This window comes from Aedes albopictus, chromosome 2, assembly GCF_035046485.1.
Source record: "Aedes albopictus strain Foshan chromosome 2, AalbF5, whole genome shotgun sequence".
Lineage (NCBI taxonomy): Eukaryota > Metazoa > Arthropoda > Insecta > Diptera > Culicidae > Aedes > Aedes albopictus.
Genome location: NC_085137.1, coordinates 444,899,857 through 444,922,999, shown reverse-complemented (window position 1 = coordinate 444,922,999; position 23,143 = coordinate 444,899,857). Strand labels below are relative to the sequence as shown.

The 23,143-nt window shown below is 41.8% G+C and overlaps 1 protein-coding gene across 1 annotated transcript; it reads right to left on the bottom strand.

Moving 5' to 3' along the window:
* Positions 1 to 308: 308 nt before the first annotated feature.
* Positions 309 to 19,713, bottom strand: LOC109409967 (NFX1-type zinc finger-containing protein 1). The gene is made up of 5 exons (XM_062853795.1): positions 19,362 to 19,713; positions 16,072 to 16,670; positions 14,138 to 15,958; positions 852 to 1,166; positions 309 to 786 (listed from the first exon to the last, which is right to left on the bottom strand). The coding sequence occupies exons 1-5, from the start codon at positions 19,555 to 19,557 to the stop codon at positions 622 to 624; spliced, it is 3,096 nt and encodes a 1,031-aa protein (XP_062709779.1). The 5' UTR covers positions 19,558 to 19,713; the 3' UTR covers positions 309 to 621.
* Between the last annotated feature and the right edge of the window lie 3,430 nt (positions 19,714 to 23,143).

The following is a 23,143-nucleotide window of genomic DNA, read 5'->3' as shown; positions in this document are numbered from 1 at the left end:
TATAAGCATATGAGGTTGTACAAGGAGCCAGGCTATAACTGCTCGGTGAAAGATAAAATAGTGTTCCTTTTATTATTGCTCACGGTTAGATCTTGGCATACCAAGTCTTTGTATGTAGTCTTTGCTCCTTGATGTTGTACAAGAAGTATACCTTTTCAAAAAATCCGGTCATTCGAGGAACTGACTTTCAGAGAAAGGGGGAAATGATATTCGAAAAATCGATATTTGGGGAAAGTAGCCGAATCGACTCCAAATTCTCCTGAATTAAAGTAAGACGGGTCATTCGGAAAAAAAATCACGTACTGCACTTCTATATTTGCGAATAAATATATTTGTGTTTTCGTGGAATTCTATAAACTAGACGAGTATTCCTCTTCTGAAGAGAAAGGGGTTTATCAATTCATTTTAATCTGCTACTAGCGGCATATAATTCTCGTTACTTATATTCATGGATAAGGAATAAAATTGTACGTAAAATTCATTTTATATCGATTGTTAGAGACGTTTGTTAAAAAATCTGCTTGAAGGTTTTAAAATGGTGCGATTACCGCATAAAATGTAAATATTATAGCTTTATATTAGTATCGTTAATCAAAATCCTGCATCGTGTCGAGTTGTCTTTCAGTAGTATCCGGTCACCTCTTCCTGATAGCACAAGCAGGTCCGATGCGGATACATCGACCCGTGGCAGAAGCTGTCGCACTGATGCCCACATTCCTTCACCACGCGGCACATGTCCTGACAGCCACCGAATCCAACCTTTTCAAACTCATCCGGATGTTTGATCTAAAAGAAAGACAAATGCTAGACTTAATACCAGATCACTATGCTATGCACAAACCGTTCCGCACCTTAATAATATTCATATGCTCTTCGCACATCAGCTCCAGCGTGTCGCCGATGGCCGAGTGTTCTTCCAGTCTTTGTTCAATACTTTTCCAAATCTTGCTGCAGCCCGCCAGCAGGCTCATGTTGCCCACCATGTACAGACCGTTGCGGGCCCGGGACAGTGCCACGCAAATCCGATTGCGAAACGCCAGGAAGCCAATCGAGCCGGACTCGTTGCTACGGACCAACGAGAGCAGGATAATTTTGGCTTCCTCGCCCTGGTAGTTGTCCACCACCGTTATCCGGATGCCGTGCAGCTTTTCGTGGCCCTTGCGTTCCTGGAAATTGATTTTGATACATCAAGTAACATCATACATCATAAGTACCGTGGGGTGTCCTAATTTCGTGTGTCTATGATTATGATCTCAAAATGTTATCAGTTAGCAAAATTTGGACCCGCACAAAATTAGGGCACGTTACAGCATACCAGTAAAGCCGTTAGTACACAGATCAAATATTTGTTCAAAAAGAAACCAATGCTAAACAACTTCTTTTTTGACACGATCGAATTTTCATTAGTGGCAACCTGATGTTGTTTCTTGAGTTCTTTCCTTGTCAAATATTTCACCCTGTGTACTTCAGGCCTAAGTAATATCGACAAAAGTATAGGAGAAAATTGAGCCCATAGTTTGTAAATTTCGCTAGTGTGGGAATAGATATAAACTTCAGAAATGCCCCATAAATTAGGGATTATTTTGTTTTTCTCTTGATAGACACGAGGAAGAGCGGGATAAGTGCCTTCCCAACGAACATTCACTCATTTAACCAATATTGCAATGACATTTTTATTCCACATTTGATTGAATTACAGTTTAACATTATTTCATCACAGCTTGTAATCAAGCGTTGTTCAAACAAAAGTGGAGAAGTTATTCAGCAATCTTTTTTGCAAGCGCGATACAGCCGGAAGTAATCTGTGTTATATCAGCCTCATATTAAACTTGTATTTAGCTATAATAACCTGCTGCGAAAACAAAAACAAATTGAAGTGCGAGGTGCAATCATGTTTATTTGTCGCATCTCAACGCATTTATAACACACATGCTCTTCTAAAAATTTCTCAACTTGGGATTCGAACTCGTGATCTCCCAATCGCCCGTCGCATGCCTTGCCGACTACGCCATCCTGGAATTGGTTAAGTTGCTCGTTGAAAGTGTAACATCTTCGCAATGCTGTGAAACATCAATATTCAGATTTATGGAAAGTTGTAAATATTTATTTAAAAAAAGTTGTGAAGATGACTGCAACTTTGAAATTGCTACGAAAATTAGCAAATGTTTCGAATGTTTTGCATTGCAAACATCAATACATATTTAATAATGAGGAACGTTCCAGTACTGCTCTATTATAATCACTTTGACCTGTTGTTCAATCGAAAAGTGATAATCGAACAAATAAATCATAAACCCGTTTAAATAGCTTACTGTTAAGCCATTATTGAACGTTCCCACAATAGCTGAAGTATTAACATCGCAAGATTTGTTCAACTTATGTTTACCACAATAATCAGCGTTCGGAAACTGTTGAACATAAGCTTTTTAACGCTTAGAAAAAAGTTTTTCTTCAGCATATATTAAAGCTAGTAAGGGCAAATCGAACAAACAAAAATTGATGACGTTTTTTAAGCTTATAATTAAATTGCTGTTCACATACGTGCCAAATGTTGCATTTTGGCTTATTTACAATGTAAATAGCATCATTTCAGCTTATTATTCAGCATTTGGTATTGTTCAGCTGCGGATGTTATAAACCAACAATAGTTCGACATGTATGCTTATTAATGACTTTGAATTGTTCCTTGGGTTGCCGTGTGCAGCATAGTTGTCCCATGAATCCATATTAACATGTTACAACTGGTCGGCGTTCAGTCAGAGTGGACTACGCGATTTTGTGGTCAGGTAAAGATAAGCTGAGGAATGGGGCACGTTCGGTGTAGTACTAGATTTGTAGTAATGAGCTGAATTTTAGTATGGTGGGAAGGTCCATTCTCCGTTTCTGCAATAAAATGGTGCAAAAAGCGTGGGTATTATGATTCCTTGCCTAATTTGATGCTGTTTGAGCAAAACTTTGGATAACTATGTTGTTTATGTTGCAAGAAATGGTGAAAATAACAACACTGTTGCCCAAAGTTTTGCTCAAACAGCATCAAATTAGGCAAGGAATCATAATACCCACGCTTTGTGCGCCATTTCATTGCAGAAACGGAGAATGGACCTTCTCACCATACTAAAATTTAGCTCATTACTACAAATCTAGTACTTCATCGATCTGTCCTATTCGTTAAACATGAACATTTCGGCGTTATTTTGATGCAGATGTGTCATTACGTCAAAATCAAAGAATAATAGTTAATCTGAAAATAATGCCAGAGATTTGAAATTTCAAGTGCTTGCAGAACCTTTCCTTGAAATCATTGAAAAACAGATGGTCCGGTTTGACTTACCGCCGACCAACTATGCTGCACACGGCAGTGCCCCTCTTCCTTCCTTCCTTCTGACAAAATGACTTGGTTTTTGTATTAGATTGATACGGCTAATACTGGACCTATCAACGACGTACATGCGTGTCGGGGATCTCAGTACTGTGTATTTCTGGGAGATTTCGGTGTTGCAGCAACTAGCCTCGTTCATCGATTCCATATAGCATACAGTAGAGCACTATCTTCGTCAGTTTCGGGCAATGTTCCTCCAGTTTCCCTAAACGTGTATGGATTGCAGATTTTCTTCAACCGCGTGCAGCCAGCGCGTTCGCGGCCGATCACGAAGTCAGGGTGTCCATTCCAATTCAGTTTTCCGATTCCCGAATTTTTCGCGGGTATGGACTAACTTCGCGAGTATGTACGAACGCAAATTATTGTTGTAGTAGGACGCTCCTCAGTGTATTTTGTATATACAGTTTTAATTTGATCTATAACTTGATACTAATTTTATAGATTTCCTGATTTCATAAATTATGATTTAAAAAAAACTTACTAACTCTACAATCACTGGTATTAATTTCCCCTTCTTACACGAAATTTAGGATTAGAGTTAGTTGAAAAGGTTCTTTCTATAACAAGGAAATGGAATCTACACGGTGTTCAATAAGTTCGGATACACAGTAAAATTGAATTTATTTCCCATCTGTAATTCTGATTTGCAAAGTGAATGTATTCATTGAAAGCTCATATAATACTGATCAAATACAGTATATGTTTTGAAATAAACTGTCCTTAATCCTTTTGTAATAATTGCAAATGTGTATCAAGTTCCTTTCGGCCGGCACGCACGTCTTTCTTTGGCATTTGGTCTAGTTTTTATTGATTAATGATGTTAAGTTAAATCAAATTAGGTTGTTGTCCTCAGCATTAGTGGTAGCAACTATGACCATACGAAATAATGTATAAGATTCAGATTGGGTGAAGTACGAAGTCATTTTATTTTGATCTTTGGAATTGCTTAAATTGTCGCTGTACCTGTTTTTATGATTTTTGTATTGTAAAAAAGCAAGGCAGCGTTATATCTCAATTTAATTCTTAATTATCTTTTCCAAAACATGATTATATCCCTATTATGGCAAATTTTAACCAAAATTGGCTTTATATAATGTATTAATGCCTTTTTATAGATTTAAGCACATTTTGACTAAACTTGCAAATTTATTGCCATATCATCACTGAAATAGCAGTGTGAAATTTTTGTCCATTAATTTAGTTATTTTAATTTAGTATAGTGAGATGTAAACTCAAAAGTCAACATTTTATACTTCTGTAGCATGAGCAATTTTTCGAAAATTATACCAGCGTGCCGGAGCTATCAAATATTAGATACATCTAAGGCTTATCAAAAAAAGTAGAAAAAGACGTTATTCAAAACCATGTGCTGCATTTGATCAGTTTTATATGATCTTTCAATAAATACATTTACTTTGAAAATCTGAATTACAGATGTGAAATTATTTCAAGTTGTATGGTGTATCCGAACTTATTGAACACCGTGTACATGAAAATATTATTGAAACTGATGTCACCGTGTCTGATTTTTTTCACGAAATTTTTGTTGAATATCATTAAAAAAATCGGTAAAAAAATATCGAAACATTGTTGGTAAACCTGGTCTTTAGACACTAATGTATCAATTATTTGCTACATTTTATGAAAATCTCCATCTAACTTTTTGTTCTGCTTCCATTGTCATTTTAAACAATTTACTTGCTGAATCCAAAATCTTTTGACATCGATTTTCTCCGAATTTTGAAGTAAAACGTTTTAGTTCTTTTCCAAGATTAAATAATATCTTGAGGATATTCAACATTTCTTCCTTTAGGAAGTACTCCTTGGGTTCAGCCAAAAAAAAAATCATGAAAGTTGTACCTACAACTTCTTTTAAAATGCTTAAAATGCTAATATTGCCGTAAACATATCAGGGATTCTATTGTATTATGCCTCTCAAGAAAAATCAGAATATGGCGGTTATCTACCTCTGGCTTCTGATATTAGCGCGACAGTCACTAATCATAACAGCGTCACCAGATTTAAAAGTATATTATTCCATTATATGGGGTTTGACAGCAAGAACACTCATTCCACTGAGCCACTCTTGCCGTTTGTCACAAATACATTCAAAAACATCTGTCACTTCGCGAAACCCACGTGCTTTTGTTTTTGGCGGGAACACTTTTTCTTTTGTTTTGCCTAGCGACTGTCATGCGGCGGTATGCCCTGCGAGCGTACGACCGCCGCAGGACTCTAATAAAAGATAAGCGCGACAATATACTCTTCCGGGGATCCGAGCGATGCTTCCAGGAAGTAACATTTTGAAACATTTCTTCACAGATTCCATAGAAGATTCTTCTGTGGCTTCTACTACTATACTAAGGAAATCTGTAGGAAATTTCTTATGGGATCCCATCAGAGAGTCTTTCATGAGCATGAAAATTCGCTGTAATTTACAGTGTTGTACTTACTCTTCAGAATTTTATTTGAATTTTACCTAAAGCTCCTCTAAAATTCTGTACAGAAGCGGATAGGCACAATATCACTGTTTTTCAATAATTTTCTCCTTGACTTCTGCCAAAGGGATCAAATTTAAGAGATCTGGCAGAAATATATGAAGAGTTCCACTAAGAATGTCACCAGAATCCCTCCAGAAACTGACACATTTTTTTTTCAAACGTGAAAATCTCTTCGCCGTAAGTTACTTGTGCAGGTTTACTGAGTTCGCCAGGAATTGCGATTTTCCTAACAAGACTCAAAAAGTCCATCGTGACATCTTGCAGAAATCTGAAAATTTCGCCTAAGAAGTATATTCTGATTTCTTTTACATGAATTTATCAAGATCCAACAGAAAATACTACAATTCCTGAGAGGCTGCCTTTCTAAAAAAACATATTCAACCGGCAACTCTGTTAATGTTGTTATCATTCTATTCAAGACTTGCTTGACACTAATGATAGACACCATAAAGATTTTTCCCAGTGCCTTTTACAATTTCCCGTGTTTTTCCCGTATTTTTCCCGGTGGTTTCTAATTCCCGGGTTTTTCCCGGTTTTCCCGTATTTCCCGGATGAATGGACACCCTGCGAAGTTGCCACCTCCACGTGGTCTCATAGTATGGGTCTGCTGCTTTTACGCGGTAAATATTAGAGTTAGAATATGGCGTCCTTGGTGATAATTGTAGGAATAATCTACAACTTTGCCGAACACCACATTTCAATATTAGGTTTCTGAACTGAGTTATGGACAAATGAGTCAAACGATTGCCAGGTGATTTTTTTTTGTCGGGTATATTATCACTGCTATTTTCCACTGCTGTCGTTTTTTGACCAATTTGTTTCACCCTATGTCTACTATAGTGAACATTTACCTAATAGAAAATATATATTGAAATCGAAGAATTTGGTTGGTTTGTGATTTAGGTTATATTTTTCCCTTGTCGCTTCTTTCAAAACAGGTGAGTGTGTATTTTGCCCCGGCAGCAGAAGATATTTCCAAACAAGATTTCTGATATAAAAAAGAAGAAAATATAAAAATGTTAAGCATGTAGATACAGCAAAACTACTTGCATGTGTTCTAGAAATATCAGGTTTTAATCGACCTGCAATAAATTACTCATTAATCTTATTTTAGATGGTGTGAAAATTATAATTTCCATGCACAAAAAACGGAGAACGCAACTTTTTCGTGTAAAATCAAGTATAATTTTAATTTCGAATGTTTCTTTCCTGAAACTACGTTTTAGATAAATGTACTAGGGAATTGGAGCCATCTCGGCAGGGGTCCTATTTTGGTCACTTTTTTGCTAAACTCAGCCAATTCTGAACCAATTGACACAATTTTTGGAACGCGATGAGATACGTATAATATCTAGCCGTGTACAAAATTTCAAGTCAATTGGTTTGGAATTGACTGAGCTATAGCGAAGAGTGCCCAAAATACCGGCCGCTACCCAAGTGATTCGCTACCCTATATTCTCAATTCATTAAAAGTTCAAAAAAGTTCGCATATTTTAAAATATTGAGGGTGTCCATTCTGCCCCGGGTGTCTACACTGCCCCGCCTACCCCTACACGAGGTAATCTGTTATGGCTTATTTCTTTTCACTGAATCGTACGCTGCTTCAAAATCAATGAATGATGGTGCGTCTCCAAGTTATATTCGAAATTTATCTAGGACCATCCGCAGGTTAAACATTTGATCCGCCGTTGATCGACCGTCACGAAAATCAGCCTCGTATTTGCCGACGATGGACTGCTTAAAAGGTCTTATTCTGTTGAACATGACACAAACTGAGAACTTTCTCCCGATTCCCCTGCTTAACACTGTAAATCGACCAGTCTTGGTTCGCAATGTGGCGATTCGGTTCTCTAAAAATTCCATCCACACGGGTTTTTGTGAGTAGTAAACTGTAGATCTTCTAGGTCCTGATACCTGGATGTTTAGGATGCTTACTGAACTTGTTAGTAGATAACAATTCCTCAGCATTGTTATTCGGTGCCGGTACATGGGATTCGTCCCGCGAAACTGCGTCACTGATGTGACCATTTCAGGCGCTAATTCCTCATGGAGTTCCTAATTTTGCTGATTGTATTATGTATGTATGGGAAAATAGGCTATGAGGAGTGTCAAACACCTGCCAAAACTGCTATCTTATTTATGGATGATCCCTGATGGAATATTGCTTGAATTTATTTATTTATTTATTTATTTGTGTTTACATCAACAGACTTTCTGTAGTCCCAATGATATTAAGAACTTAAAACTATTTAAAAATGTCACAAATCACAAACAGAAATTACATTACGAGTCACATGTGTACAATATTTCCTACTTAAAATTATGTTAAGTTATTGAAAAAGTCAGTGAACCTTCGCTTTATTACGTTCCTTGTCAGATGGAAGTCAAAGACTGATGCCACACGGTTGAAAATACGTTGCAAACCTAGTAGAGCACTTCTTATCCCGTAATTGTTACGGCGAAGTGGAAGCCTCAGCATCGAGCTGTTCCGCAGCAGCCGTGGTTGAACATTGATGTTCACTTGTCGTAATATAGAATCACAATCTATTCGCCCTTGAAGAGTATCGGCCACGGTCAAGGCTCTACAAACATCCCTTCGTACACGCAGAGGTTGCAAATCAATCAACTGACACCGCCTTTCGTAGCTCGGAAGGCGAAGCGGGTCCCTCCATGGTAGCCTACGGAGCGCGTATCGGATAAATCGACGTTGAACTGATTCGATTCGCTCAGTGCCGTTATTGTAGTTAGGACTCCAGACTGCTGATCCGTATTCCAGCGTTGATCTGACGAGGGAGCAGTAGAGCGTTTTCAGACAGTAAATGTCGGTGAAATTTTTCGCAACTCTGAACACAAAACCCAGGGTTCTCGATGCTTTATCTACGACAAAGGATATGTGGTGAGAGTATGTTAGATGCGAGTCCAACAGCACGCCCAGATCTTTAACACACTGCACTCGTCCGATAGGCGTGTCAAATATCTTGTAGTCGAAAGGCACTGATTGCTTTTTTCGCGAGAAGGAGATGCATGAACATTTTTCAGGGTTAACGGTGAGACGATTAACTTTACACCACTCTGCGAAACAGTTGACCTGCTCCTGAAGTAAGCGGCAGTCTGTAGTTGAATGGATACGCAGGAATAACTTCAGGTCGTCCGCAAAGGACAGCCGAGGAACTTTGAGAACCAGATGCACGTCGTTGAAGTAGATAAGGAAAATCAACGGTCCCAGATGACTACCTTGTGGTATACCTGACGTAGCGCAAAAACTCGACGAGCGAGAGTCTCCTATTGCCACTATCAATTGACGTTCTGTGAGATATGAACGGAACCATCTCAAGAGGCTACCACCAATTCCAAGTCTATCAAGCTTAGCAATCGCAATGTCGTGGTTGAGCTTATCGAATGCGGCAGATAGATCAGTGTATATCGCATCCGTCTGAGTGCGCTTAGTCATACTATCGGTGATATACGACGTGAAACACAGCAGATTTGTGGTTGTAGAGCGACCAGTAGTAAACCCGTGTTGATCCGCACTTATATATTGTTTACAATGCGCATTAAGGAAACCCATAACAACCAGCTCAAACAGCTTCGCTTCCGCATTGAGTGATGTGATTCCGCGATAGTTGTTAACATCTCGCTTGCTTCCTTTTTTGTATACAGGAAACATCTCAGCCGTTTTCCAGCACGATGGAAAAATGCCAGTAGACAGAGAGAGCTGAAAGATCAATCGAAGTGGTTCCAGCAAATGTCCAATGTTGTTCTTCAGGAAGACAGATGGAACACCGTCAGGCCCCGGCTTGAACGAAGTTTTTAGCTGTGATGCCGCTTTCGAGATAGTGTCCACGTTTACACTAGTAATAATGAGCGTTTGATTAGCCAAGGGAACGTTTCGTGCTGCGCTGGCGATGTGATCAGTGGAAAGCTGTTCGTTTTCAAACACACTTGCGAATTTTGTAGAAAACAGATTGCATATTTCCTCTTGCGTTGAACCGATTACGCCGTTCAATACCATGGACGATGGCAACCCTGCTTCTTTACGCTGCTCGTTCACGTGGCTCCAGAAGGATTTCGGATGCGATTTAAGCCGTCGCTCTATTCTCCTCTGATATCGTTGGAAGCAGAAACGACTCAAACGCTTGTATTCGTAGTTCAATCTTACGTAATAGTGTTTCAGTGGCATAGTGCGAAATTTAGAAAATCGTTTAAGGGCTGCCTTTTTGGTCCTTTTCAGCGATCGAAGATCACTGGTCATCCACGGAACCTTGAAATCAGTTCGTACGACTTTCTTTGGAACGTGTCGATCAATGACATACCCCAAGATGTTGGAAAAGGTTTGCGCTGCGATGTTCACGTCGAATGCATCTAGGATGAGCTCCCAATCCAGGTCAGACAACACTTCAGCTATGCTACGTATATCAGCTCTCCGGAAATCGTAAGACACAGCAGATCGGTTGTTGATAAAATCGCGAATGACATTTGTTTCGATGGCGACTAATAAAGGTGGATGATGGCGAATAACCTTAACTAGAGGAGCTGGTGCCATCTAGATACTAGGAGCAGTACTGCGACCACTCACAAAACAGAGGTCAAGCACACGGTTGCTTTCGTTCAAAACGCTATTGATTTGAAATAGAGTGGCGGTACTGTAGCTGTCTAGAAGATTTACCGCTCCGACGTGAAAAGTAGAATGCTCGTGATCAGCACGAAGAAAACCACTGTGAGTTGGGAACCAAGCTATGCCGGAAAGGTTGAAATCGCCCAGCACCATCGTTTCGTCACAAAGATTTGCGATATTCGTAACAACTGCGACAGAGTTACAATATGCATCGATAAGATCCACATCTCTAACCCGATCCGGAGGGATGTATAACGCGCATAGGAAAAGTTGGCGGTCGCCAAGCTGGATTACCACCCAAACTTGTTCAATGATGTTCCATGAATCGTTCTCGATCAGCCTAGCTTTTAGCCTGGAATGAACTGCTACGAGGACGCCTCCTCCAGTAGCCTTTCGACTGTTATTTGCATTCCTATCGCATCGGAAAACTTCGTATGCATCTCCAAAAATGCAGCTAGAGGTAGTACGGGGGTCTAGCCATGTTTCGATTAAGACGATGACATCGAAGCACTGGTCCAACACAGCTAAATGGTAGTCTTCCAGGAGGCCGTTCATCCCGCCTACATTTTGGTAGTAAACTGTAATGTTCGAGGGGTCAATTTGCCGAGGGGTCGCAGCACTGGAAATCGGGAAGCCATCATGTGGAGAAGTAATAACTTGTTGATTATACTTGCCGATAGCTGAAGTTCGGAAGGCCCCGTCAACCATCCCAAACACAGGACCGGGACGACTGCTGGTCGCTGGCGGGAAGGGCTCGACTGTGCTGGGAGGATCAGGGGCTTCCTCAAGACTGGCGGCAAATGTGCGTCCCGGTGTCGAATCGGAGACTACGTTGGTCGAAGCTGAGCAGTGGGTGGAACTGTGACGAGTTCGAGCAGTGTCGGATGTCGTTTGTCTGGAAGGAGTACCGTCGGTTTTCCTGCAAACCGAAATGCTTTCAGGTGGCGCAATGTTTATTGGTTCACTATACTTGCCGATGCTAGGAGCTCGGAAGACCCCATCAACCGTCCCAAACACAGGACCGGGACGACTGCTGGTCGCTGGCGGGAAGGGCTCGACTGTGCTGGGAGGATCAGGGGCTTCCTCAAGACTGGCGGCAATTGTGCGTCCCGGTGTCGAATCGGAGACTACGTTGGTCGAAGTTGAGCAGTGGGTAGAACTGTGACGAGTTTGAGCAGTACCGGATGTCGTTTGTCGGGAGGGAATACCGTCGGTTTTCCTGCAAACCGAAATGCTTTCAGGTGGCGCAATGTTTATTGGTTCACTATACTTGCCGATGCTAGGAGCTCGGAAGACCCCATCAACCATCCCAAACACAGGACCGGGACGACTGCTGGTCGCTGGCGGGAAGGGCTCGACTGTGTTGGGAGGATCAGGGGCTTCCTTAAGACTGGCGGCAAATGTGCGTCCCGGTGTCGTATTGGAGACTACGTTGGTCAAAGCGGTACTAGGAATTCGGAGGACCTCGTTGATTATCTCTATCTCAGGACTAGGACGACTGATGGTCTCCGGCGGGAAACGTTCGACTGCATTGGGAGACTCCAAGACTTCGTCAGGGCTAGCGGCAAACGTGCGTCCTGGTAGCGAATTGATGCGAATCACAGTAGAAGCTTGATGTAGCAGGGGTAACGGAACCGCTTGTCTGGAAACCGAAAAGCTTTCAGGCGATGCAAAACTTGATAATTGATTGTACTTGCCGGTTTCAGGAGTTTGGAAAACCTCGTCTCCCAGCTCACACGCAGGACCGGGACGACTGGAGGTCGCTGGCAGGAAAGGCTCGACTGCGGTGAGTGGAATAGAGGCTTCCTCAGGGCTGGCGGCAAAGTTGCGTCCCGGTGTCCGGATATTAAGGATGCGATGGTAATTATTCGGAGAAGACGAAAATACATAGTCTGCGCTGCGTCTAGGTTGCGATAATAGCGTCTTGTCTGGTATCAACACAACGGTTCGACCCCCGTGGTTGGAGTTGAGTATTGAGATGGTCCAGGCACTGGAGAAATTGTCACGGTCGGCGAGTCCAGACGAGGTAACCACATGTTTTTTGAGTTTCCGTTTTCAAATTCGCGGAACAGAATTCCCTTAGGCCATGTTTCTGCACTCAGTGCAATTTCACGCAATTTAGGATCTAATCCAATTTTGTACGAGATGAAACTCAAGCGACTCATGTCAGCATCCTTTTTGATCAGCGGCACAACCTTAACAAGGTCTTCACATTGTACACAATCCTTGACTAACTTTTCGATAGATTCTGGTTTAACACTTGGATGGATGCGAGAAAGATACAGCCAGAACAGTTCTTTGGGTTCGGGAACTGTAAGAACCTCGGTAAAAGCGTTGTCCTCCGTTGCCACTTTAGTGCCACCAACAAGTGGTTTACTAGGCGAGATTTCATGGCGGCGTCGTTTCAGTGGAGGTTGACGTGGGGGAAGTTCAGGCTTCAAGAGTGTCGGAGTTGACAATGCAATCCCCTTTGACAACTGAGCAATCTGCTGTCCTTGCTTAGCTATTTCCTTCCTTAATTCAGCATGGGCCTGTTCTTGCTTCTCGGTAATCGCCTCGAGCGCACAGCCAAAAGACACCTTGGCTGATTTGAACCGACAACATTTCATGAGCTTGGCGCATTCATCGCACATCCAAGCTAAATTTGGACAAGATTGAACAATGTTCATGAAAGGTTTGTTGAGCTTCGCGTTGGCAGAGCACCGTAAATGGATCATCCTGTCACAGAACGCCATACAAGTAACTGATTCTTCATCTGATTTAACAGGCTTAGCGCAATGATCACACGCAGTAGACATGATGAGACAGATTTTGTTACACCGGTGGAGATGCTCTAACTTGCACGCAAGAGTTGGATGCAACAGCGTAGCTATGTCTATCCGAAAAGTACGGTAGCCGGAAAAGTGCACAAAGGGAACAGCGAATAGGAAAACAGAGTTCACTGACGAAATCAAAACGACGTTTTCTCTATCAATTCACTATCAATACGTAAATTTTCACTGCACTAATGTTCACACAACCTTTAACTACAGGTCAGAGCAAAATGCGACTGTTTGACACGGGTAAACACAGTGGTAAAGTTACAGCAGAAAAATAACGATACGGAACGAAATCAAACAAAGAAGAAGTGTGAATTTCTTATACATACAGTATCTTCGTGCCTTCAGACGATATACGAATGCAAAAAATATCAATTGAAAAAGAGAGCTCTCAGTTGGAGGAAGAGCTAATAGAACACTAAACACTAAACTGAGGAGCATTCCATCCCTGCTGCAAGCTCTATCCTATTAAGGAAATTATTAAAACTCATGGATGAATCTCTGTCCAAATTTAAATAAATCTCGCGTTCAGTATCATACAGGCGTATCTACAATGATCGATTTCTCTTCATCGATTTTCTCTTCGGATTATTCCGGGAAATGCGACCAATATTCGGATGATCTCTCGGTTTATTCCGGTAAATGACGACTACGACTAGCTTCTAAAACAACAAAAACAACCGAAAATTATTTACCGGCCAAGTTATTGAACAAAGAGAAAATCGATGAAGAGAAATCGATCATTGTAGATACGCCTGTATGATACTAAGCGCGAGAAATAACAATATAATCCTTCTGGTATGAGCTTAATGACACCACTCACCTGCACCAGATGCAGCATCTGTCCATTGTACGCCGTCAAAATGACGATATCCTCCGGTCGATAACCCTGCGCAACCAGATATTCTGCCAGCCCGAGTACAAACTTGCCCTCGAAACTGTTCTTCTTGGACTTTTCATCGTCCCTCCCAGCTGCATCCTCCGGGACGGTATGCGTGAAAAAGAACATATTCTTCCGCATACCTTTCACTTTCGGTCGCCCCCGGACCGTGTCACTGTCCGTCAGGTTCCGATAGATCGTTGGTCTGATCAGGTCTGCCATTTCCGGACGCATCCGGTGTTGCTCCTCCAGGCAAACCACATTGACCTGGTTTTTGATCATGCGCTCGAACAGCGATATGTCCATTTGGTAGCGTTGCGCTAGGGCGTAAACGCTGGTGGTCGGACGTAGTTGGAAGTGGTCCCCGATTAGGATGCAGTGTTCGGTAAAGGGGGTTAGAGAAGCGACGATGTGCGATTCCAGGACTTCCGCAGCTTCCTCAATTAGGACGATGGGGGATTTCAGGAGTTGCAGTAGGCTGTGATTACGGGCGGCGAAGGTAGTCGTCATACCGACTACTCGGATGTTCTTGACGAATTCGTAGTTCGACAACTGGTTCAACTCATGGATCCGACGGGATGATTGCTGGAGGCGATTGAGACATTGCACAATCTCTTCGCTGCTGCCCTCTTTCTGGAGCTTTTCGAACTCTTCCATTTGTTTGAGATATTCTTGTTTGCTGTTGTAGTAGCATGTTCGCAGACGCTTATCGATTAGCACGTCTTCGTTGAGCTGCTTAACGTTGTAGCTGTCCAGTAAGGCATGCTTCGATTGGCTGCCCATGCGAACGATGCTATTGCTGTAACGTAGAACCCCGCTCAGGAACTGATCTAATGCATGGTTGGTCAGACAAATAAGCAGAATTTGATGCTCGGTGTTCGACAGGAGGGCCTGAACTATTTCCTGACCAATAAATGTTTTCCCCGTGCCGGGAGGTCCCTGGATCAGAGCAAATTTGTGTGTCAACGCCAACTTGAACGCTTTGTACTGTGAAGGATTGAGCCCGATCGGGGATCCGCTTTCGGGCCACTCGCTTGGAACTTTTACATTATACAACTGCCCTTTGTGGCTGAACATGGCCTTGCGGTCCCGGGAGATGTAATCCGGGTACTGATGCTGCGATTGTGTGTCCACAATGTAGGACTTCAGTGGGAACGTGTCCGGTTTGAGATTCTTCACCACGTTAAAGACGTGGTGATACGGCTCGAAAAATATCTCACTCTCAATCATCAGAAGTTCCCGGTTGAATATGTCGTTCATGTTCTCCACCTTGATGATCTCCACACAAATGTACCCATTGGAGAGCTGCTCTCCATCGCGGTGACTGATGATGGCCACAATCAGATCGTCAAACTGCACTCCGGAAGAGAAGCAAACCATTGAACCGTGCATCAGACGTTTGGAGTTCGCCAAACCCCACTTACTGAAGCGTGTCGATTTCCCAGCACCAATGGCGCGCTCCATCGGATCCAAATCCACAATTACCAACTCTTCTTTGGCGGACCGACGATTCACATTGCCCGGAAGTAGTAGCTTGACGCACTCGTGAACGCGAATGTTGTCCCCGTAAAAGGGCTTATCGGAGCCACTTTTGTTGTGCGTTACGTACGCCTCTATGCCTTCCCGGAGCGGGATCATAAAGTCTTCTTTCAGCAAATTTAGGTGTACCTCCAGATAGTGGTCTACCGAGGGAAATTTTCCACTGACGATGTTCGGTTTCAGTTCCGCCCCTGTCCCTTTCAACTCTTCCAACGTTGGATATATCTGAAATAGGAAATACATGTTTTTTTTTTAACTCGATGAGACGATGATCAATTTTAGTGTAGAAACATGTCATGAGAGCAAAACGGGATAGGAGAAATATGGTCAAAACTTACACTCCAATTCTTTACACTGCTACTGGGTACGACGCCTCCAGCTCCAAGCGCGTCCGCTTTTACGCTGGCCTTCGCCAACACCTCCGTAAGTTCTTCCAAGAACTTCGTGATCCGCTTCCTGTCGCCAAGAATCCTCCGAACATTTCCAACCACTTTCCCAACCGCGCCCAGCATGTCCATCACGCTAACGCCCTGAACCTTGCCCTTGTTCTTCTTCTTCCGGGCTTCCGCCTGGTTAGTACTCCGTTTGAAAAACATGATCAAATTGTTCCAAAAGTTTCTCTCCTTGACCAACACCAGGAACAACTCCTCGTTGATCTCGAATACCGGCAGCGCCGCGATCTTGTTCATAATCTTCATCGTTACCAACATCAGCTCGTCGCCGCACTTTTCCTGACTGAAAGTCTTCACAAATTGCTCCTTCTGGCTGTAAATATCCAGCAATACCTCCCGGCTTTCATTTTCCGACAGATTTAGCAGCTTCGAATAGGGAATCTTCTGCACGTAACCGTTCTTATCTTCTGGCAGGTGAAATTTCGTTTCCGAAGTTCCCGCCGACTGGGCCGCAACAAACGGATCAAAATAATTTCCGCCGACATCTGGAAATCGATCAAAATCCTCAAACTTTCGCATATTCCATCAAAACCCAAACACTTACGTTGAGCACATAGTGGCTGAGGTGCGATGCGAAGAGATAAGAGATCGGATAAGCGTCAAAGCACACTCTGTGGAAACTATATGCAGAACGCATGAACCGTACATAGTAGATGAGTTGCGATGAGTGCGGAGATGCGATGGAGCTGCTTCGACGCATGTGATCGCAAGAGAACGCAAGAGAATGATTGTCGGGTATGGATTTTATGATTGCGTTCGTTCTGTATGTAAAGCAATGCGGATTCAATGTGTTGGGAATGCTAGTAGGTAATATAAAATGCGTTAATATGTTGTTTTTAAACATAACTCAATGCTTTTTCACATGACTTGCATTTTGATGGACCAGACGTAATAAAAATGTATCATACTGTCTATCGATCACCATATAAAATAACATATTTCATTGCATATAAAATAGTATTCCATCAAATCGTTTAAGTTTTTTACAGCATAATTTTGTTATTATATGTGTAAAAGAAAACATTTTATTTTCTCTGTTCGAGATTTGAATCAAGTGATCAATGTTTGATATGGTCGTTTGTTCAGTGCATGTTATTCATGTGCAAGTTGGAAAGTTTAAGGTTTTATGTTATTCAACTTAATTGCTAAAAGGATTCTTATTGAAAAGTTCTGCTTTTTTTGTCAGGCAAAACTAGATCCCTTAACGAAAAGAGTATGACATCAATTTCGATTGATACTCTTTTACCTAATATAAGGACTGTATCGTTATTAACCATCAGAAAAGCCCATGCTATAATTTTATATTTAATTTTTCTTGGATCTTGCCAGTTCTCGCACCTTCTTCTTGGTGTTCTTCATAAGGTTTTGGACAACCGTTCCGTCAATGGTTTTGCTTGGGTTGGCCCAGTTTTTCTTGAATTTGATGACGTCCTCTGCTCCTCTATCCTTTTGCCGTAGTTCCTCTTTCATCAAAGCCAAATACTTCTTAATGTGCCTAATTTGCGGGCAATTTGAAGGGTTTATTGCCTTTTCTACAAATTGGACATTGTTTTCTTCATACCAGTCAAAGGTGTCACGCGCATAGTGGCAGGATGCCAAATCCGATCAAAATAATGTAGGACCTTTGTGCTTTCAGATGAGTGGCAGAATTGGTTTCTGGAGGCATTCCTTCCGGTATGTTTCGACGTTCATACTTGGGACGGTGAAGAAAGGTGACGATTTCATACCACTTTGACAAATTGCTGGCCAAACTAATACATTTTCCCAACTTTTTTTTTGCAAAAAATCGATTTCTCTGTATTCGAAACATAAGTGCCACGCTTCACAGTAAAAAACTGTGCCCCTGGAAGTGCCTTGTTGTCCAATATGACATGCGTTTCATCATCCATGATTATGCACATGTAATTTTTGCTCAAAACATCGTCGTACAGTTTCCGAGCCCGAGTTTTCACATAATCCGCCAGAATTTGACTGTTTTTTGGACATTTCTGTTTTGGGTAAGTCTTCAGGGAATTACGCTCCTTGGCGCGCTGAACCATACCAATAGTCGTTCCACACTTTTTTGCGCAATCTATGATGAATACCTCCTTTTTTCTTTTGAAGATTTTGCAAATTTTGCTGTCCAAATTTGACTTGGACGCATCTGGTTTTCTGTCGCGTCCGGGTGAGTCTATCAGTGTGTTATGCATACCGAATCGTTTGACAGCATTTTGGACAGAAAAAACGCTAACACCTCCAATTTTTGCTAATTTTCTTAGCAATAATCATTTTTCATAGCAGTACCTGGTCATAATCGATTTTCGCTTCTCATCCGTAAACACTCGCGTTGCTCCACTTGAGGAAAAACTTTAACTTTTAATGAAGGTTATCTTTTGTTTACAAGGCTAGCAACATATAAACACACAGCAGTTGTCAAAATAAGACATAGTCTTTTTAATACAGGGCCTCAAAGGTGTACTCTTAATTAACGATACAGTCCTTATGATGAATATTGTGTACTTATTAGAGACATCTTTTCTCGTAGATATCGCCGAAAATTTTGTTTTTTAAAAAACCCTATACCCAATAATACTTACTTGCCGCATTTTTGTTTCTTTTTGCCGAGGTCAGCACAATCAAGTAATGTTTTAATGCCGAAAATCAGTATAACAGTCTCATATTAATTTAAATTGAAATCAACACTCAGATAGCCCAATTCGGAAAGTTAAAATAGGTGTATACATAAAGACATCGCTCACGCGGATATAATTACATGTTATACATTCTTTTCTCAAATAATTAATTCATTAATCTCAATCTTGTACAGTTACAACAGATTTTTTTTTACTGGTCGGTTTTTGCTATTGCAACAGGATCAAAACTGACTAAGTTATATCAAATAAAAAAACGGCCCGCGCAAAACAAAAAGCGGGTGCATTTTATCTTTCCGCTCTTAAAGATGAAACGATCATTTCACTACCCACATCCAAAGAAGCGCTTCAACATACAAGCGACTCATCGATCAAATCACGCGAGTCGTTGATGCGCACGAAATAGGCGAAAAAGGATGTGAAAACAACATGCGCACCCTCATTGAAAACCTCATGCACTATGGCCTATCAAACATCCCTCTTCTCATCTCATAACTTATCGCATCCGATCGCATCTCACCTTACCCACTATGGTCACAGCCTTACCGTCGAAAAATCGTTTGGGGTTGGTACGCAACGATTCCAGCAGCAAGCTGGCCGCAGTGTCAACATCTTGCCCAGCTTCGGCCGAAGGATCCTTCTTGATGTCAACCACAAAATCGTCGATATCCTTGCTGAACCAATCGTCGTCGTCATCGTCCAACGGCGGCGGTGGCGGTGGGGCTCCTCCGGTGTTGGCCATTTTCCACGGTGCGTGTTGTTCGCGGTTCCGGTTGGCCGGTTTTAGAACCGGCGGAAATAAAGCGATTTTGTTGCGCGGAGGAGAAGCGAGCGTTTTTGGCTCGACCGCGGCAGAGTAAACAAAAACAAGACAAAGATGGTGTGAGTGCTGCGTGAGTGGAAGACTGGAAAGTTTCCAGTGAGCGCTAAGCATGTATGTCGTAACATTTGCAAAGGGGATATTATTAGAGCCGATGCACATGGGCGGTGCGTCCACGCAGCGTGCACGCAAGTGCGTCCTGAGTTACACTCAGAAATAAAAGTATACACGGAATTACTATTATTTATGCATTTTGTATCCACATCTCTCTCACTCTCTTTCTGTTTTCATGCTATCTGCCGTTTAGCCTGGGTTGAAGAGAAGTGTTTCGTCAACCCAGGTGAAGCACCAGATAGCATGAAAACAGAAAGAGAGTGAGAGAGATGCAAGGGGAATGACATATCCTTTTCTAACCGGAATATCCGCATTTATCCGTTTCTAACCGTCGCTAACCGTTGCTAAGCGAGCAGCTAAGTGAGCAGAAGTTAGACGCGGTTAACGACGGTTAGAAACGGATAAATGCGGATATTTCGGTTAGAAAAGGATGTGTCATTCCCCTTGGAGAGATGCGGATACAAAATGCATAAATAATAGTAATTCCGTGTATACTTTTATTTCTGAGTGTACACACAATCAGCCTCCTGTCACGCGGCCATGTTTTTGAGGTCAGCATCAAAATCCAGGAACGATTATTGACTGTGGCTGAATCATATCAATAACAATTATAAATTTTATGGAAACTTTATTCCCGTGACGAAGACGAGCTGATACTATTACGACTTCATTTTTAAATAAATAATGGCGAAATTAAAAATCATGTTTTGCTTAAACTAATGATATTAAAAGGTGAAAAATAAAAATTGGTTGTGAAAAAAGTTTCGCCGCTTTTGATTTTTGCTCCTGGAATTATGTTTATTTATAAACTTTGCGCTGTCATGGGGAACCAAGCCGCCGAGCCGCCGCTATTGTGTTCAACGAGGCGGCTGGAAGTGGGAACCAGAGATGTTGGCTCGTTATTTTCCTGTGGGGCAGTATTGCGATGACAGGAGGCTGCACACAATCAAATGGAGAATGCACACGAGAACGCAACGCTGCCGCGCCGCAACCGCGCCACACCGTGTGCGGCACGCAATACCAACGCATGCCCCACAGGAACGCTGCGGCGACGCAGCGTGAATTCACGCAGCGTCAATTAACGCTCGTGTGCATCGGCTCTTAAGCCTGGAACACATAGCGTCCGTTCCGTCGAGGTTTGCGTTTTTCTGACAGTTTTCCCATGGGAAATGTGTCAAACTACTGTCGTCACGCACACGCAAACGTATGCATTGTGTGGGGCACTTTAATCGTCGCAGCAGAACGATCAGAACCAACTCGAAGTTAAGCCTGGAACACATAGCGTCCGTTCCGTCGAGGTTTGCGTTTTTTTGACAGTTTTCCCATGGGAAATGTGTCAAACTACTGTCACGCACACGCAAACGTATGCATTGTGTGGGGCACTTTACGCCGAATTTCTAGCGTAGCATGTGATAAGGGCCTAAGCCAAAAATGTAAACAAACGAGATTTTCCGTTATTCGTATCAAGTTTCACGTAATCTATCTATACACATCCTCACCCACGTCAAAAACCTATTTTACCATGATTTTTTTTGATGATTTTTCAAAAGGCCTAAGTAAATTCATAGTTGCTTTTGGGTTTAAGTCGAAGTAATACATTATTCGAAAAAATATTTGGTAGTGGTTGTGCCTCGGGTTGTGCACAATGGGGACTACTATTAAGCCTACCAAATATTTTTTCAGTAAAAGCTTTCTATTTCAAGTAATTCAAGTTTAGATGCTTTTCACCATACAAAATAAAATGGATTTATTCCTGCTGATCAACTGTGGGTGTGCGTCAAGCGCACTGAAAATATTACACGTTCGAGCCACATGTTTCAAACATGAATTTTCACCACTTGGGAAACATCTGAATTTAACGTGTCAAACCAGTCATAAATCTACTTTTCGAAATCATGTGTAAAACACGTTAGTTTGGCATCATAAATGTCAATTTTTTTTAGAATATCAGTACCAGACACCCTGCTGCTGCGGGTCCCTGTTCACCAAAAATGAAGTATGCTAGGACATACTTACCGCGGGCGAGTTCGGTGATGTACATTACGTTATAGGCGAACCATCTCCATTATCGATACATAAACATACTTTCAAACACGATAAAATCATGTGTAAAAGACAGTGGTTCAAATCCTCAACTATTCAACATCTGATTCAAAGGAAATACACGTTAATATAGCGTGCTGTTTTGAACGATACATTAACGTGTAAAAGAACATGGATGAGGCGTGTCGATTATTTTCAGTGCGGGTAGTCCATTAAGTTGATTTTAATACGAAAACGGCTACTTTGTAACGGATACTTAAGTAACCGGTGGAATACAAGTAGTCGGTAAATCTACAATATTTATAAGCCTACCAAATATTTCTAGATTGAGTTTAAATAAGGGCGAAAGTAACATGAGAGAGTTCTCTTCATCGACTATCTCTTCTGCAAATTAAAGTGACAAGATGCAAATTCAATCGAACTTTTTTACACTTAGACCACAGACAAACAGACGTAACACTCTGGTAATTCACATCGTACACCGATTTAACGGTCTTTTTCAAAATTTGATAGTTGGCCAACTGCCCAACCGTGGCGCTCGAATAGTTTTTGATCGAGTTTGACGTTTGCTCACTACCGCCACCTAGTTGGTGGTCGGCCAAACATAGGCCTTTTAGCATTGGGCGAATATGTTTCCATGACTATGATTTGAATCGAAAAATGTTCGAAGTGTTACGTCTGTTTGTCTGTGCTTAGACGCTAGATTGCATCGCAACCTAGCGATTTATGACCAAAAAGTGCAACCATTCTTGCATCTTGTCACTTTAATTTGAAGAAGAGAGAGTCGATAAAGAGAACTCGCTCATGTTACTTTCGCCCTTATTTAAACTCAATCTAGATTTTTTCAGTAGTTTTTTCAGTAAAAAGGACAGCAACAATATCGATCATCACAGAGAACAGACATCCAGGCTAGAACAAATTTCATTCGGAAAGTTGTGTAAGGATTTGAATATTTACTTGAGTAAAGTTGCAAACCAATACACGATGACAACACTAACGCCACCAAACACCATATTGCCACAGTCAGTGGTGAATTGAAACATTTCAAGTGGTGAATTAAATTAGTATGGGAAATTAACCGATTGCAGCGCCACGCTATTGCCACTTGTGTTGCCGATTTCAAATGGCCGTTAAATTCCTTACACAGTTTCGGAACTGGACTTGGATGTCTGTTCTCTGTGGTAGAATATATGATCCGTCTTTTTCGTGCATGTGTGTGGTCTGTCAAAATGACCTGAGAAATGTCAAACCTTTTCATGGCTAGCTTTGTTGGTGTAATTAAGAATACAAAATAAAATGGATTTACTCCTGCTGATCAACTGTGGGTGTGCGCCAAGCGGGTAGTCCATTG